The 17,440-nt window shown below is 40.2% G+C and overlaps 5 protein-coding genes across 5 annotated transcripts; 2 read left to right on the top strand and 3 right to left on the bottom strand.

Moving 5' to 3' along the window:
• Nucleotides 1–744: 744 nt before the first annotated feature.
• Nucleotides 745–2,791, top strand: uqcrb (ubiquinol-cytochrome c reductase binding protein). Its single transcript, XM_069681477.1, has 4 exons — nt 745–774; nt 1,458–1,526; nt 1,684–1,850; nt 2,591–2,791. Exons 1-4 carry the CDS (start codon nt 756–758, stop codon nt 2,666–2,668), a joined length of 333 nt encoding a protein of 110 aa, XP_069537578.1. The 5' UTR covers nt 745–755; the 3' UTR covers nt 2,669–2,791.
• lrrc14b (leucine rich repeat containing 14B) lies at nt 2,781–5,874 on the bottom strand. Its single transcript, XM_069681478.1, has 3 exons — nt 5,296–5,874; nt 4,408–5,036; nt 2,781–3,894 (listed from the first exon to the last, which is right to left on the bottom strand). The coding sequence occupies exons 1-3, from the start codon at nt 5,569–5,571 to the stop codon at nt 3,216–3,218; spliced, it is 1,584 nt and encodes a 527-aa protein (XP_069537579.1). The 5' UTR covers nt 5,572–5,874; the 3' UTR covers nt 2,781–3,215.
• On the bottom strand, nt 5,832–11,412 carry LOC138608895 (protein naked cuticle homolog 2). The gene is made up of 9 exons (XM_069681479.1): nt 11,324–11,412; nt 11,206–11,232; nt 11,032–11,111; nt 7,819–7,873; nt 7,564–7,655; nt 7,198–7,293; nt 6,836–7,118; nt 6,350–6,748; nt 5,832–5,919 (listed from the first exon to the last, which is right to left on the bottom strand). The coding sequence occupies exons 1-8, from the start codon at nt 11,346–11,348 to the stop codon at nt 6,357–6,359; spliced, it is 1,050 nt and encodes a 349-aa protein (XP_069537580.1). The 5' UTR covers nt 11,349–11,412; the 3' UTR covers nt 5,832–5,919; nt 6,350–6,356.
• An 848-nt stretch (nt 11,413–12,260) lies between these two features.
• gatad1 (GATA zinc finger domain containing 1) lies at nt 12,261–14,165 on the bottom strand. Its single transcript, XM_069681811.1, has 5 exons — nt 13,723–14,165; nt 13,139–13,261; nt 12,975–13,034; nt 12,712–12,895; nt 12,261–12,630 (listed from the first exon to the last, which is right to left on the bottom strand). Exons 1-5 carry the CDS (start codon nt 13,900–13,902, stop codon nt 12,440–12,442), a joined length of 738 nt encoding a protein of 245 aa, XP_069537912.1. The 5' UTR covers nt 13,903–14,165; the 3' UTR covers nt 12,261–12,439.
• A 748-nt stretch (nt 14,166–14,913) lies between these two features.
• Nucleotides 14,914–17,310, top strand: chrac1 (chromatin accessibility complex subunit 1). The gene is made up of 3 exons (XM_069681698.1): nt 14,914–15,103; nt 15,301–15,427; nt 16,216–17,310. Exons 1-3 carry the CDS (start codon nt 14,945–14,947, stop codon nt 16,320–16,322), a joined length of 393 nt encoding a protein of 130 aa, XP_069537799.1. The 5' UTR covers nt 14,914–14,944; the 3' UTR covers nt 16,323–17,310.
• The last annotated feature ends 130 nt before the right edge of the window (nt 17,311–17,440 follow it).

Raw genomic sequence — 17,440 nt, 5'->3', positions numbered from 1 at the left:
ATGCAAACAACTCAAATATAAGTGAAAATATAAAATGTATGGGTTATGATGTAGAAAAGTATTATTGCACATGGTGAACATCATATTACAGTGTTATTGCACTTGATATCAGAAGTTGCATATGATGATAAAAAGTCCCTTCATGCTCCATTTTTGTCTAGTGCTAAAGGTGCTCTGGTAAGACTCCAGTGTGGCTTGCAGGGGGTGAGCGGTGTTGTCCGTGATACTGAGGAGTTTCCTCAGTTTTTTCCCAGCCTTCCTGATGAGCTGGCTCTGTCCTGGGAGTGGAACTAGAGTCTCAGGAATTGCTTAATATTGGTATTGTTGCTGAAAAGCATTTAAAATACCACTTAAATGTGAATGCTAATTAATTCAATACCACTGATAAATGTCAACTAAATATTTTACTTTAACTTTTATACAGGTATTGCTACCTTTACCTCAGTAAAGGTAAGTTATGCCACAGTTGTAATTGTTGGTGGACTTCGCCTTTTATTGCTCTATCTTCAAATTAAATCAGTGTTGGGCACAAAGATTGTTCCTTTTCATCATATTAATAATGAATGTTCATTAACTTTACGGAAAGATGAATCTATCTATCAGATAGTTTTAAAAACGTAAACGTTTTGTAGGTTTTATCATTATTCCTAAAACTTCCAAATAGGCTGTAAACATATGTGACATTGCGCAACATCACTTCAACCTGAATAGTCCTTACCCATAATCCACCGCGGTAGCGTCAGTCAGTGGTAAAAATGGCGTCGAGGGCACCAGGTAAATGAACATTGCTATTTGACATTACTCTTACATTCACTCGCTTAAGATGGTGTTATGGTGTTAAAGCTTGACTTAAATGATACTAAAACACATACTAGTGCGTTTTGTTCATTTTGTCAGGTTAAATTTGGCTATGGCGCTTTTGACTTGTGTGTGTCCTCTAGTGTCCCCGTGCTAACCGATGCTAAGGGTGCTGGTTAGCTAACGTTAGCATAGCGCGCTAATCACAGTATTTTCGTGACAACTAACACTCTGCTCTCCCTTTGGTGAATTAATGTTGCTAATTGGCTTATCAAATAGCTGTTTGTACACCTGTTCATCTCGTGTTGTTATTTTGTTAGCTTAACACCAGGTTTCGTCTGATGTTAGCTCACCGTTGTGTTGTTTGATCTGTGAATCCACTGAACTCGAATATGTTGAAAAATCTAAGAAATTGTACACATGTTGTCATCCAATACACTTTGTCTCCAGCCTGACAATATGTGGTTTGAAAATCTACTCCAGAAATGTGTGTATCAGAGAAGGGCTGCTAAAATGTAATGTAAAAAGTAATAACACTGTTACAACAGAACAGCTTCCTCCTCGTATCTGATTCAAACTTAAAGTTTTGTTATTCCCTAAAATCATATCTGTGCAGCTTGTTTGATCCTGTTTGTGTCTTTCCTGTATCACCCTCACAGTCGCAACAGGCAGGCTCCTGCTGGGGTTCCGCAAGTGGTATTATAACAAGTGTGGCTTCAATAAGCTGGGTAAGCTCCAAAATAATTAGCAAGTCAAAATATTCAAAGTTTCATACCCTTCATTTATACGTGTTGTTAAGCTAAAAACACCATTGTCTGAGAAGAACAAGATTTTAAAGTAGGTTTTCCTTTCGGTATCTTCAACATATCATGTTTTCTGTGTCAGGTCTAATGCGTGATGACACAATCTATGAGGATTCAGACGTTGCAGAGGCCTTGAGGAGGCTTCCAGAGAACCAGTACAACGACAGGACATTCAGGGTCAAGAGAGCCCTGGATCTCTCCATGAAGCAGCAGATCCTCCCTAAAGAGCAGTGGACGAAATATGAAGAGGTACATTACATTTAATATTTTTTATTCAGGGTGAAGGTTGGGTTTAATGTAAGGGTGTTATATTATGCAAAGGTAAAATATAAATAGTTATATATAGTATTTACTAGGGCTGGGCAATATGTCCAAAATCCTATATCTCAATAACGATATATATCACGATGTTTTCTGATAATTTGACAAATAATTGGTCCATATGAAATAACCACACAGGAAAGCCTATTTTTGGATAATCCTGTGTAAATTAAATACTTGAAAAATAAGAGTACTGAGTCCGTTTCTGCACATTGTGTGTCCCCCCTCTCCATGTAAATAAACAGCACCTCCCTCCATGGTTTGCTCCAGGTTCACTCCCACATGCAGGGATTAGAACGTAAAGCATTGTCAAAATGATATAAGAATAGCTGTAAAGCAGTTCAGCCGCTGGTTTTTTGACATCAAGATAGAGACGATATAGAAAAACACATACGATAGACATTTTCATATTGTCTTGACGATGTATATCGTTATCTTATGCAGCCCTAGTTTTTACAGATAGATGAAGTATTATATTGTTATATTCATTCATATTACATTCTCACTTTTAACTGAAGTAGTACATAGAATTGGGACAATACAATAAAGGTTACGGAGGATCTTTGATTATAACTTCTTCCTCTATTCTACAAGTATTTTAGTTGAGATGTAACCTTGTTTAATTTCTGAACATCCTGTATATTTTTATTTTTGTCTTTCCCATTTAGGATGTCCACTACCTGACACCATATCTGGACGAGGTGATCCGTGAGAGGAAAGAAAAAGAGGAATGGACGAAGAAGTAGACGGTTCCCGGTCAAAGCTGTTGATCCTCGTCTTTGGTCGGTTTATGATTGTCCGCTGGTGTTGTATTTAAAAATGAAATGTGATCTATATAAGAAACTCATTAAAGAAATGTACATTTGGAAGATGTGGGATTGGCCTTTTTTATGTAATAGATAAAAGGGTATTTGAAGATTTGTTTATTGGTGTGACAAAGAGAAACAGTTACATTTGTATACTTGTTTTAATCAGATGAGCCTCGTATTAAAAATTAGTGCTGTTTACCTTTACAAATCCAGTTATATACAAGATTTAAACTACAATATAGACATAAAAACATATACAATCAATGCAGATAAGAAAATATCTAAGGCAAAGTTCAAGTATCTATGATTGCCACTACTGTAGCTACGTTGATTCACTGCTAATATGTTTGGCTAACAGACTGTAGGAGGCACTGGCGAGGTCTTGTCTTTAATGTAATGCAGATTCAAATCATCACTAATATTAACAAACTTAAGTTCATGACTCTGTTAGTCCAGATCTTTTATCTTGTAACGGACTATCTGGTTAGTTCTCGTTCTGTGCCTGTGATCTCCTACAGTCCACTTCATTTATGGTTCCTATAAAGTTCCCAATAATGTTGTTAAAGGATTTTAACATGGACACTCCCAGCTCGTTGCTAGTTTCATTAATGTCTGGGTCATAGGCCCCCATGAGCGGGGTGCACACTTCCACGCTCCCTCTTCCAGCTCTTTCCAGGATCCCCATCAGCTGGTCCCTGACCTCCTGACATAACTCCTTATTGTAGCACAGCAGGACTGAATCTTCAAGAGGATACGTGACATCCTCAGAGTAGCACTCACGTGGGACAGGTACCTCTATGTACTTCAACTTAGGGAATCCCGCAGAGAGCATGGAGAACAATCTCCGCAGGGCCGCAGAGGTCAGAGGGTTCCCCAGGAGTTTGAGCTCCTCCAGCCCCTGACAGCAAGACAGAGCGTTAGTGAAGGCGTCCATGTGCTCTTCCTCTATGTTACATTCCTCAACGGCCAGGCTGGACAGTGTGGCCGAGCAGCGGCTGAGCAGTTTGTGGAAAGAAGTGGAGAAAGAGCCGAAGAGGTCGTGTCCGCTGATGTCCAGGAGGACCAGGTTCTCGCTGTGGAGGCTGTTGGAGAGGTATGTCATGTCCAGACGGTTCAGGCAGCAGTTAGCCAAGTCCAAGTACTGCAGCGGAGTGTTGAGAGGACTGGGTGAAGAAAGATAGAGGTAAAGGACATTAATTGTTTTGTTTTTTTGTAGTGAATTTCAGGCAAAAAACTGAAAGGTATGTTGCGAAGGATTGGAGCATAAAAGGTACACTAATTCGAATTTCTGTTATGAAGCATAGCTATGAAAACTTAAATCCACCAACGTCCAAATTATTGTTTTTATTTTGCTTCTTTTGCATCTGTCTTGCTCCTATAAAAATATGTTTGATTGATATGCGAGACTATGGTTGGCAGCTCTGTTGTTTTGGGTTTGTGCTCCTGTTCTATTTCCATTTGAGCTGTGAAGTCTGTCCAGCAGGTTCCTTTCCGTCCACACACTGGCATCATATCAGCAATTTTAACAACAGAATACTTCCCATTGTTAAACCAGAGCCCTAAAGCTCTTGATGCTGCATGTAAGACACGAGCGCTGCCAGTCACCTGATTCACAAACATACATGAAAACAAGGACACCTTGTTGTCTTCCCCGCTCCCTCCGTTTGGTTACTCACTTCAGCAGTCTGCGCAGGTGTCCAGTCAGAGTGGAGAAACCCACATAGAGCTCCGTCAGGCTGCTCAGCTGTGATAGCAGGTTACCAATGGTGGCCAGCAGATCCTCATCATCGGAGCCCAACCTCCTCACGTCCAACGCCCCGGTCGGTAGAGTCAAAGACTGCAATTTGGGGAATTTCACTCTAGACAGCAGCACCTCTAAGTGTACGGCCTCCAGATGCACATTGTGGACCATCTCCAGCTTAACAATGGCCTCGGGCTCTGCCAGGCGGAGAACGTAGAACAGCTGCTTGAGAGCGAGGGAATCGGCCCGGAAGCTAACAAAGCGAAGCTTCAGTGGACAGTGGCGGAGGAGGAGGAAGGCCTGAGCCACCAGCTCGTAGTTGCGTGCTGTGACGAAGCCGTTCACACGGACTTCAATAGATGTTTCAAAGGCAGAATGGGTCACGTCGCTGGCTTGCATGGCCACCATGGTCTCATAGCACATTTGGGTCAGGAGCTGGGTTCTGGCCCAACGACCCATGGTGGACTTACAGGGGCAGGTTTGGTACTGGATATCCCTCAGGGCAGTCAGGTCGACTATATGCAGGCTTTTTGCGTAGGTTCTCGGAGGAGACAGCACGTAATCCTTTAGAAAACAAGGGAAATTATTATTAGATCTTAGAAGTAACCATTTATATAGTGGTCATAGTGCAGGTGCAGGTGTCACCAATAATATATGAAATGAAAAACAAACCAAATCAGAATAAAAGTTCCAACAGTGGCAAGAAAACTTTATTTAAGCAGGCAAAAACCTCGAACAGTTTGGACAAACAGAGAAAAAGACAGACACAAAAATAACAGATAATAGATACTTAATGTTGCAATGCTGATACTAACTGAAGTACCTTCAGGCCAGTTAGAAAGGCCTCCAGACAGAGGCGGCAGGTGCAGGATGTGAGGTCAATCTGACAGTCGGCTGTTTTTCCCAGGAGTCTCTGCAGGTTGATCTCAGAAAGAGGCCATGCCTGCACCAGAGCGTGCAGCAGGTCCGCCTGCTCATGGAGGTAGCAGGCCTTGAACAGAAGCGGGTAGAGGTTAAAAGACACACAGTTGAGATTCTCCAGAGCGCTCGGCCCGCTCTGTATGAATCCCTCAGCTGCAAGGAATCGCAGCGTCTTCATGTTTCCAGGTTGATTTTTCCGGTCAAGTTTGACAGCTGCAGTCGAACAGCTCTGCGTGTCAGTTTTCTGCCTCCTCTGTGGTCGCTTCTTTGTTGATTTCCTCTGGTGCAGTCTGTCTGGGTGTTGTGCATTTGGCTGGCTGTGGCGAGGCAGGAGCAGAGCACGGGGGTCTCGTGGTAGGTAAGAGGCTGGAGGTTATTAATAGCAACAGCTGTCTCACGTCCTTCGTCCGGGACAGTGTCTATTTGCAACTTTTGCCAGCAAGATACGTAGGAACAACATTTGAATGCCACTGGGAAAACGGACACTATGCACACCTCTTTGTGATGCCTGCATTACACATGTGAGCTGCAAGGACAAAAGAAAACAATGCTGTGAGAGCAAAATGGGACAGCAACACAGGAACAAATCAATCTGGAGACACCTCGATAGTTTGTAACATAGACAGCAGAAGATCTCCTAGTAAGGTGTTGTTTACACTTTTCCCGAAACGAGGGTGTTTGCCATTGTAGAATTAATTTATGTCACATGGCTGCAATGCATTGTGGTCTATTGAGGCTAATTTTAGCAGAGATATGAGTATCTCCATGATAGACTTCTGACATTCTCCAAAACATTGGTGCAGAGGTATCCAAAAACAAAGTTATCAGGTTACCTGATGAGGTCATCTTTTACGCTTTGTTTACATTTATTAACTTATAACGTCAGTGAGGTGATTCAAAGGTAACAAACAAAATTACAAATACACCAGTTCATTAGAGTACAAAAGTCTTCCCACCTGTCTCCTAAGTATTTAAATGCGTTAATGAAGGGTGGTAGTGATGGTGGTGATGATGATGGTGCTCATGCTGGTGATGATGCTCATGTCTCTGAGCTGCAGAGGCCACGGCACCAGAGGAGGGCTGAAGGTGCGAGGCAGCATCTGGTGCCCTGGAGCGAAGCCTCTTGCTGTGGGTACGCTGTGCTGCAGGATGAGGCCGGAGGATATGATGGCACCTGCAGGTCTTTCCCTCCACTCCGATCCTGTCTTTCCCCACGGACACGGCCCTGCTTTTCAGGGCGTAAGGGCTGAGGAGGCCTCTGGGAGAATCGAGGGAGATGCAGTTCTCCCTGATCGCCACAGGGCGGTGCTGAAGAGCAGCGTGGACATCCTGCCTGTGCTCCTGAGAGGGAGATTCTGGAAAACGGTAAGAAACTAATTTAATTTATGTATTTTGAGTGTTTTTATGGTGACATACTCAAAGCAGAAGAGGAGTTTAATTACCTGTGTCGTCAAATTTAGAGGAATAGTTCTCTATGCCAGCGAGATCCAGGTAGTGGTTTCTGCGCTCCATGTTTTCATCCGCACAGTAAAGTCTTCTTACCGTCGCCTCCTGGGATGCACTCGCCTCCGTCTCGGTCGACTTTTTACCTATTTGTGAGGTCTTCTCTAGGTCGGCTGACGGAGTCACAACGAGCTTTATCTTCAGGGGGAACGTGCCGTCGTATGGCTGCTTGACTGACGCCTCTAAAACCTCGTACATGGAGTGTATCAGACTGCACATGTCCTGCAGAACAAACACAAAGAAACTGTTTAAAAACCAAAAAGAGTAACTAAAAGGAATAACGCACGTGAAAGAGAGCTACCTCTTTGGTGACGTCGCCGCTGTTGTCAAAGTTGTACAGTGTAAAAAGCCACTCCTGCTCAGCGTCCTCGTCCAGCACTGCGCCGCACTCCGTGACCTGTGTGTGCACAAAACAAGCTTATTACTGCTCTAATAAACATTTAACTGCAGCGCTGTAGTTTATTAGGTACAATTACAGTTTACAGTCGTTTATGTGGTGTGTGAGTTGACGTAACTGGTAAAACCACAAACACATCTCACAATAATCAGAACTATAATTATGCAGACGTACTGGAATCCGATCCATCTGGTTCTTTGAGCTCTTTGGAAACTCAAAAGTTATTTGTTTGACTGCAGATTTGTCAGAGATATGGAGGGACACACTCACACCAACATGGCCGCTCCTCTTCTTCGTCTGTTTATTGACCTGCAGGTGGAGGCTGTGACCTTTAGCAGGAGTCTTCTTTGGTGGCAGGAGCACTGCAGAACAAGCAGAAACAGCAGACACACAGTGTGAACTATAGTGTTAACATGTTTATGCATCTAAACTTTACTGCAATAAATCTACACAATAATAACTAAGCCTTTTATAACGCATCGAAAGCGAGCAATGTCTGTGTGACCCATGCAGTTCTCTACTCACCTTTGTTGTTGCAGCTGCGGTCAGACTTGTTTTCCCTCAATTCTACGTACAAGTTCTGTGAAACAAAGAGTTACAATTTAACAGAGAGCACAAACGTAGAAGAGGAAGAAGAGAGGAATTTACTGTCGCGTGAGTGAGGGGATTTATCTCCAGAACAATCCTAGAACATCTTTGGCTTCTGTGTCACTGACTCATATCTAAAGAAATCACTGCACTGACTCTTCTTCCAATCATGTCACTTCAGTAATTTCCACAATATTTGCAAAAATGAAGCAATGTAGTGAATCTGTCAAAGAAGAAAGAAAGATGTAACTTACATGTTTCATAGGTGATAAAATGTGACATCATAAAGCCAAATTTACAACCGACAATAAATCCCAAAGATTTAAGGGGTGAATATACTAAACAGCACCGCCTCTATAAATCATGTTGTCATCTTATTTGGCTCTCCTTACATAATACAGGCTACACCTGTAGTAGCAAATTGAGCAGATCACAGCCCTGTGAGTTTTTAAATTTTAGCCAACTTTATACTTCAATTTTACTAAATCTCTGAGTCAAATGTTGCACTTTCTAATCCACTACATTTGTCCGACAGCGCAAATCGCTACATCCCAGATTACATCTTTTATGTATCTCCAATATCAGTCATCTGACTGTGTTAAGAACTGAGCATCGAGTGATCATTCACGGATTGTAAATACTCTCCTACGTCTCCTAAGGTTGAAAATGAATGAATGTCACGCAGTTAAAAACACGGCTGTTTTCTGGTTCTCACAGGGCAGCAACACTACAAACATATAATGATCTATGATGCACTGCTGTAGATCAAACTACATAACATCTACAGCATTTAAATGACACATACACATGACTGCTCCATTAACCTTTAAACATGTCATCTAATCAGCATCTTGATATGCCACACCTGTGCAATAATCATGCTGTCTAATCAGCATCTTGATATGCCACACCTGTGAGGTGGATGGATTATCTCGGCAAAGGAGAAGTGCTCACTAACACAGATTTAGACAAATTTGTGAACAATATTTGAGCGAAATAGGCCTTTTGTGTACATAGAAAAAGTCTTAGATCTTTGAGTTCAGCTCATGAAAATGGGAGCAAAAACAAAAGTGTTGCGTTTATATTTTTGTTCAGTGTATATGAATGACAGAACAAGTACCTCCACTTCTGAAACTCTAAGTAAGTTTTACTGATAATATTTACTTTTACAGAAGTAAGGTTTTGACTTGAAGTGTATTTTCACTCTGCGATATGTTTACCTTTCCTTTAACAAAGGATCTGAACACTTCTTCTACCACTGACAATCAGGAATCCATTTTTTAAGGTCTTAGTAAACTTTCAAACCTTACACTGCTTTAAAACTCTTCTTAACATTTATGTCAATTCATATTATAATAATAAATCATTGTTTTGTCACACTAACTGCAGATCCTTGAGGGATGTAGCTGAACAATTTCAGTTTCTCAGATTGATTTGAGCCCACATATAATCCCAAAACTCAATAATAATCACTCAAAAACTAAAAACATTCATGCAAATCTTGTTTAAAGTACTGCAAGTTTGATTCCCCAAGCAGAAAATAATAACAGAAACGTTTTCTGAACTTGAAAGTCAAAGCTTCTCGTTCGTTAGTTTTGTCTGACAATGCGAGGCTGAGGCGTGAAGTGGTTTAAAACCTGCTTGTGATGTTTGCTCTTGGGTGTTAAAATATTGACTGAACGTTTCAGAAAACACACACACACACACACACACACACACACACACACACACACACACACACACACACACACACACAAAGTTCAGACTGCATAAGAAACAGGTTTTTTTCTTTGGGAAGTGATGCTGTCGGCACCTGAGCCATGTAAGTAACTAAGTAAATATTCAGATAAAGCTGGAGCCTGTTTGATTTTTATGTCACTGGATTACTTCAACAACACATGTCATTGTGAAGTTATCTGTGTTGTTGGAAAACTCTTTACATTTACAGTGAGAAACTTTTACAGCGGTGGTGTCATGGAGTATTAAACTATATTAGGCTGGAAAATCTAATAGCAGTAAGCACAGAAACTCCACCACAACTCTTTAAACAACTTGGCAGAGTCAACTTCATTTTCCAAACTGTAAAACTTTCCAGAACGTTCATACAGCGTGCTGCAAATATGATAACTCACGACAAATCTAATAACTTTAAAACAGAGCTTACTGTTCCTGCAAGCAGCCCTGCGATCTTTAGGAGCACATTGAGTATCTGTGATTTACTTTCATCTCAAAATCTGGTTTCACAGATGACATTTAAGTTAATCGGAGAGAATGCATTTGTGGAATAAATGTATTGAGAGGAAATTTTCAAAGCCCAAAACGTGACCGCGTCATTAATCTAAGCAGTCTACATGTGATGCTTTTGCGCAACCACACACCCACCCCTCTGCACCTCCAAACACCCCCCCCCCCCCCCCTTACAGTCTGGAGACGGAAAGCAGTACCAGATGTGGAGACTCTTTCCCTCGTGCTCTCGGATATAAAGACCTTGCTGTTTCAAGCGGTCGGCGGTGTTGCACTTCACAGACTTGGACGTCTCTTTATAGAGCTGGAGGAGGAAGGGCGGAAGAAAAAACATACTACTGCCTTCAAACACCTTTTAAGTCTCCTGGATGTGATGAAGCAAAGACTGTTCATCCAGGAGCTGGCCTCACTGAGGTGAAGCTGTTGGAACTGCAATTAAGCAGCGCAAGTACAGACTTAATACACAACTCTTGTGCCTTTAAGAGGATGTTGTGAAGGAACATACCGCCCTCAAATATGTATAAATATGTATGTGTTGTTATATATTATCAATTTAGAGTCAAGTAATTTTATAAACATAGCAAATAGCCAAATTTTACCATAATTGTTTATATGACACAATCCCCAAACTTTATCAAATTCAGTAAATCTCAGGAGTTGCAAAGTCTGAATTACCGTTGAACTAACATTTGGTGGTATAATGAGGCCAGTCTAAGTTGCTGATAACCAGCTTCAAGCCAATCTTACAATCAACACCAAACCTTAAAAAACCAATGGGATCTATCTTGTGTAATACCTGATATGGGTGCCCTCAGGGTGTAATTTTGAATGCATTTGTGTATCAAACCAATTAAATTTAAGCTATTACATTATAGTCAAAACAAATAATGAAAACTCATTTTCTACCTCTGTCAGTTTGGTTTTGTGGATGTGGATTTGCTCCCTCTCTCTCTGACAGTTCAGCACATTGGATGTCAAACTACCACCTGCAGAACAAAGAATAACTGTGTAAACACACACATGTATATGGTAGCTAGCTTCTCCATATTGTCAGTACAGTTTTTCTGTTGAGTGTCTTACCTTCAGGACTTTGCCTTCGTTTCGAAGCTGAACATATTAAGAAAAGAGGACATAAAAGAAGTCAGAAGCGATTCCGTTAAAAACCAAAAACAATTTGCGATATATTCAAATGTCTCACCAAGTTTGGACTGGAATTTGCCCATACTCCGGCCTGTTTATTATGTCAGGATAACTTCATTATGTCCTATCCGTGAGGAAAGACATACATTTGACATTTCCCAGCAAGAGCAGCGGGACACTGTGGAGAAGTCCGCAGCACTCTGGGAATCTTTAAGAGAGATGAAGCGTGAAAGTTTGACCGAGATGTTTATCAAAGAGTAAAGTGGCAGAGCGAGAGGCAGCACTTCAGAGCACTTCCGTCTTCGGTTAGGAAAACAAGACGGCTACATGCGCTGCTGTGCTTTCTTGGCGTTTACTTCAACCAACGGCAACACATTCATAACAGGAGAAATAGGAGAATATTAAGGTAAATATTACTTTATATTAATTTGTAAAATAGCTTGTGCCGAAAACGTGTTAAGATTTTGTAATTTGTTCGGTTTAGGCAATGTAATTACGAATTTTTCATCTAGTGTTCACATTTAAAGACACAAACAGCAAAACCCTTGCGACATGTAGTCCTACATATGATCACAGCAAACTATTTTGGCTCATATAAATCATAATCTGTAAAACCTTATTCTGTATTCAGGTTTAAGTTCACGGTTTTCAAAATAAAAGACTTAAGACTCAACTGTAGAGCATCTCCACACATATCAGCTGTAAATCAGTTACACATCATTAAAAGGATGCTGAAGCAACAAACACATTATATCTCCTACAAACTGCTGCATTTCAGATGCCTTGACAGCAATTTGAACTTTGAAGTTTTTTACCGTTTATTTCATTGTCACTACGTAAATATTATCGTATTGTTACTAGAATGAAGAAAAGGGAAAATATATGAAAAAAGGGACAGCACTGTGGTTTACTCGCCACAAAGAATCTCAATAAACAAATAATTATTTTAAAAAACACAGACAAAAGGGATGATGGAAAACAGCTTTCCTGTTTATTACTAAATACAAAAGTAAATTCAGATGTCGCCGTTGTGTAAAGAACTCGTCTGAAATGTAGTTACACATAGTTTTCTTTGTCCTCAATCGGAAGCAATGGCCATTTTTATTTTCATTATATTACATAAATATACAAATGTCTGTTTAAAGCAACAGACTAAGTCCATATCACAGTTGTGTTAACTGGTAACACTGGCAGACTCTTTAACAGTAAGGGCTGGTGCTGCTCCTATGTGGGTCCAGATGTAGCCCTTTTCTGGTCGGATGGGGATGGTGGGAAACGGAGAGCTCCGGGACTTGAAATATTCAGAGGGGGCGTGGCACACAAACTCCAGGTACTCCATCTTTCTGGGCAGATCCTCCTCTGGACCTACAATACAACAAACAGTTTTTAACTCGTCACATTAACGAGGATTTTAATGAGTAGAAATTTTATCATCTCATGACTCACCAACAATATATGTCCCAGGATCAAAGAGGTCCTTTGGGCTGGCCTGGGTGGGGATTAACCAGGTCAGTGCAGCACTCTTCTCACAGTACTGGTCCTGTACGAAGCCTCGAATCTGAGCATAGTAAGGCTTCCCGTCCTCTTCATCCGTTACTTTTATCACATCTCCAGTCTGGTAGTAAACGCCCTGTGGACGGAAATACAAACAGTGCTGTTATTAAAGCTGCAAATAGATTATTTTTGCTTCGTAAGAATAAACAACATACCTTATAAAAAACAGATTCTGATGTGATGATTGTTGCGACAGATTCTGGTGCTTTGATCGGCTAAGGAAAGAAGTCACACAAACACACAGGCGTCAATAATTAGATTCATAGTCCAGAACAAAAACAAGAGAATAATTGGCTGATAAAATCCATCTGTAACTTACATTTTTTAATTTGAATATGTGTCTTCTGCCCTTTCCCTTTGTTGACACCTTCTTCTCAGACGCAGGAGCTTTGTACTTGGTGCTTCTCAGACGTGCAGATCTCCTGTGAATTTCCTGCTTGGACTGAAGGCAAAAAGCAACACATATCTGGTAATTAGCGGCCTCCATTCATAACTTAACTATAACAAGATTTATTACGCTGCAACTAAAGATTAATGGGTATTATATTTGAAAAAATAATGTCCATCATAAATTATGTCCCAGAGACAGAGGTCATGTCCTTAAATTGCTTGTTTTGTCTGACCCACCAGGAGACCTAAGAACCTCCTCAGATCTTCAATGATTGAGTTAAACATATAAGTAGACAATAGTTTTATTTAGTTGGAAATCAGAACATTATTGGGATTGAAGAAAACATCCTCATACTGTAATCATTACATTACAGTCCGTTGTGTTGCTGCTCAGCTTAAAGAAGTAAGTCCACATACTGGTCTGTGAACTGAATTTAAGGCTGGGGTTCCCTTTGAAATAACTATAAAGTATGAGATAGACACTATGAAAATAGGAACATTTTAACAACCTACCTGCTTTCCTCCGCCATTGCTGGGCTGAGTGTTGGAGGACATGGAGGGTCCTGATGCTCCGCCGCTACTGCTCTTTCCTGTGCAGTTGTTGCAGAGGATTTCTCCCTGGTTTCCTTTCTTCCACATTGACGAAGAGTTCGTCTTGCAGACAGCACAGCACGGCTTCAAACCCAGCGGCATCGTTAATGTTAGGAAAACCAAGAAATTAACGCAGATACAATGCTCAACAATGAGATGATGGTTGCTCCTTCAGCTCCTGCTAACTTAGTGTCCCCTTTAACACACTGACGTGACTGCTACAAATGATATAAACGGAGAGAAATGTATTTCCTGTCTGCCGCAGACTGACATTAGCTATGACATTAGATTAACTAGAATAATCACAAAATCATCCATTTGCGACATGGGCTGTTTATTTTTCCTGCCAATACCGCCATTGCTAAAGCTTCAATTTCTTCTTCTCTGTCTCTGTGGGCGACGGTTCTTCTTCTCCGGTTTTCGGCTTTAATAAAAGGCAAGCGCCTCCACTGGTCCGGAGTGTGTTTAGAGCTTGTTGAGTTTCATAGTTAGTTGACTATTGGGGGATTATTTTTCAGAATTTGTATGTATTCTCTATCAGTTTGCTGTAGTAATCCTATTTAAATGAGTTCACATATTAAAATAATAAAATCAGTCTTGTCGCTAAAAGTAATGAGTTAACTAAATGTTCAACAGCAAGCATACACTTGTTTAAAATAGCAGCCAAAGGCCATTTATTTATTTTTATTTAGAATAATCATTACAAAATAATAAACCATATGAATGGCATTTTAAATGGACAATCCTAAAATAAGACCCTAATCTTTTATCCAATTTAAATTTTACTGAACTGCAAAATATAATTCTCAAATTGATGAAAATACACTAAACTATTATTACGGCTTTATACCATTTAGCTTTGACAAAAAAATACCCAATGCAAGCAAGTTTATCTGCACGTATATGCAGAAAAAAATGGATCTACTCAAGAGTTTTTTGTAGGAAAAGTGTTGAAGCAAGTTATTGAAACAGGAACAGTAAAGCGTTACTCTAAATATGGCAGAAATATTGCGTGACTCCTCACCAGCAGGTGGCGGTAATCCAGTGAGGCGGCGGTTAGCTACCATGAATTAGAAGAAGAAGAAGAAATGCGTCACAGTTCAAAACAATACTTCAAGTTCCGCCTGTCTGGCGCCGTGTCCTCATGAAGATGTCTCAAAATAATCCCGACAAAGACGACCAAACGTCAACCAATAAAAAAGGCATCTCCCTCCCGATTTCCAGAGTGAGGTTGATAATGAAGAGCTCTCCGGATGTTTCCAGCATTAATCAGGACGCGTTGTATCTCACCACCAAGGCTACTGTGAGTTAAGCTGCAGTTTAATGCTAAATCATCGCTTCACTGAGCACTGCTGCTCTCGGGCTCATCCATCTGCTGCTGCTAACGGGGATTAGCTCGATGTTAGCTTCTCGGATAACTGTAAAAGTAGTAGCAGTACCAGTTTCCATTTCAGCTTATAGTGAGTTTCTTCTTTACTGACTTGTCTCGTGTTGCTGCAGGAGCTGTTTGTCCAGCATCTGGCTCTGTCATCATTCAACAACGGCTCCGGGAAAGACACCAACAGTCTGTCATACAGCGACCTGGCTCACACCGCAGAGGAGACAGAGACTTTCCACTTTCTGACAGGTGAGAACGTGAGACAGTCGTTTTAAACTTGCAGGTAACCTGTAAAATATGCTTCTAAAGAATGGTTATAGTGATCACTTTGTTAACAGTTTATGAGGTATGCCTAGCTACAATATGTGCCTGTAATACATCAGTCATGCCTTCTTTAGGTCTTTCAGTGTTTCATTGGGGTGTAGATTCCCCTTTATGTTCATCTGGATACTGTAGTTTCTGCTATTTCCTCATACTAAGAAAGATGTGCTTTATTTTCTTTAGTCACATTGATATAGATTGTCCCTGCCAAAATATTAAATATTATCACACTTATATAATATAACAACATCACAAACAACATCCTCTAAAATGGTCATAAAGGATGAGGTGAATCACCACCTAAACATTGCCATCTTTTAAACTGTGAGTGTACATCTGTTATATTATCCGTTAAGTTTTTTGATTGTATTTCCAAGAAATGAACTTTATCATGTTATATATTGATATTGCAATATATCTAGTGCAATATTCTTCGATAGAGGATTTCATCCACACTGTATCTACCTCACCTTATTATCTTTTATAATCTTTGTAAGGCTTATAGTATTCATTTGTTTCTGTTTCTGAAAGTTTAATCTATCTAGTTCCTTATTATACTTTAAACATTCAAGTTAAAATGTCCCATTTTCACTGTAACAAACCAGTCAAAGTTTAAACTGCACCATATGATAATCTTTTGAAACTTATGATGTGCATTTTTAGTTTAATTTCATAATTAGTACTCAGGTTTGACATGTTATCTCTTGAACTGACAGATATCCTGCCAAAGAAAATTTTGGCTCGTGATTACCTCAAGTCTTTGGAGCAAATGCAAGACGACGAAGAAGAAGAAGAAGAAGAGGAAGAAGAGGCAGACTTTTGAAACGGAAACCCTGGCTGCATTCCACATCTGGACAGATGTTATCAAATGTACACATAGTTCATTGAGAGCAAAGTGACTGCGGGCAGAACCCAGAACTAAGTCAATTGTTGTTTAGATTGACAGAGTTCAGCTGTATGGATCACTGGGGAAGTTAGTGGACGAGAAACTGAAAATAAATCTAAGTAGAGAAAATCAAATGACGACAACAAAACACAGAATCGTAGAAGAACTTAAAAGTTGTACCAAATGTCTAAGAGAAATACTTGATGCCAGAAACCTGAATTTGTAACACAGTAGCCTTAGATGAATCATTATGCAACAACCCTTTTATGTTTACTGAAGAATTGATCACCTACAAAAAGACAACACACCTGTGTAGGTTAAAATACTGTTGTTGCTAATAGTGCTGCACGTGAAAAGTAGAGTAGTAAAATAGTTCCCTTGCAGACTGCAGCCTCTTGCAAATTCCATGCTGACAACAATCAGGAGGATATAATAGTCTTTTTTGCTTGTAGATCTTTATGAGCTCAGTCCCTGTCAGAGAACAAGCTATGATATGAATCCATTCCACACGGCAGGAGCACCGATGTCTCAGCTCCTGTCTTATTGTTGCCTTTAAAATAGAAATTTGGTGAGCCCTTTATTTTAGAGATGATGTCAAATTTCAAAGTGAAATGTGTGAAGTTACCGATGCTATGTCGTACATTGTTTTTGTTTTTTTAACAGATAGTCATGTTTGAGTTGTTAGTCGTTTACTTGAAAGTTGTTTGATCTACTGAAAAGTACAAATACCTCGTTTCTTTCCAGCTTAACTGCAACTGAACGTGCTCTGTTATGTCTTTCCAAATGAGAACTCACACTGAGCCCGACAGATGTGACTATTTAAATTGTATATAACAGCTGACCACCTTACAAAGCATCTTCCTCATAAATGTAAAAATTAATTGTTTAGATTTGATATTAAAATAAAGGTTCATGCTGTCTGATATTCATGTTGCACATTGATTTTATCCTGAAGAAATGTAACTGAATGAATGTTGTATAACGATGGGTTTATCATTGTTCTAAGCTTCACAAGTAGAGGCTCATTGTGTAACCATAAAATGCCCACGTGGGAC

Source organism: Semicossyphus pulcher, unplaced genomic scaffold (assembly GCF_022749685.1).
Source record: "Semicossyphus pulcher isolate SPU_LCO1_2020_fin unplaced genomic scaffold, fSemPul1.0.p SCAF_5, whole genome shotgun sequence".
In the NCBI taxonomy this organism is placed as follows: Eukaryota; Metazoa; Chordata; class Actinopteri; order Labriformes; family Labridae; genus Semicossyphus; species Semicossyphus pulcher.
The sequence above is the reverse complement of the archived record's forward strand: the minus strand, read 5'-3'. Positions and strand labels throughout refer to the sequence as shown.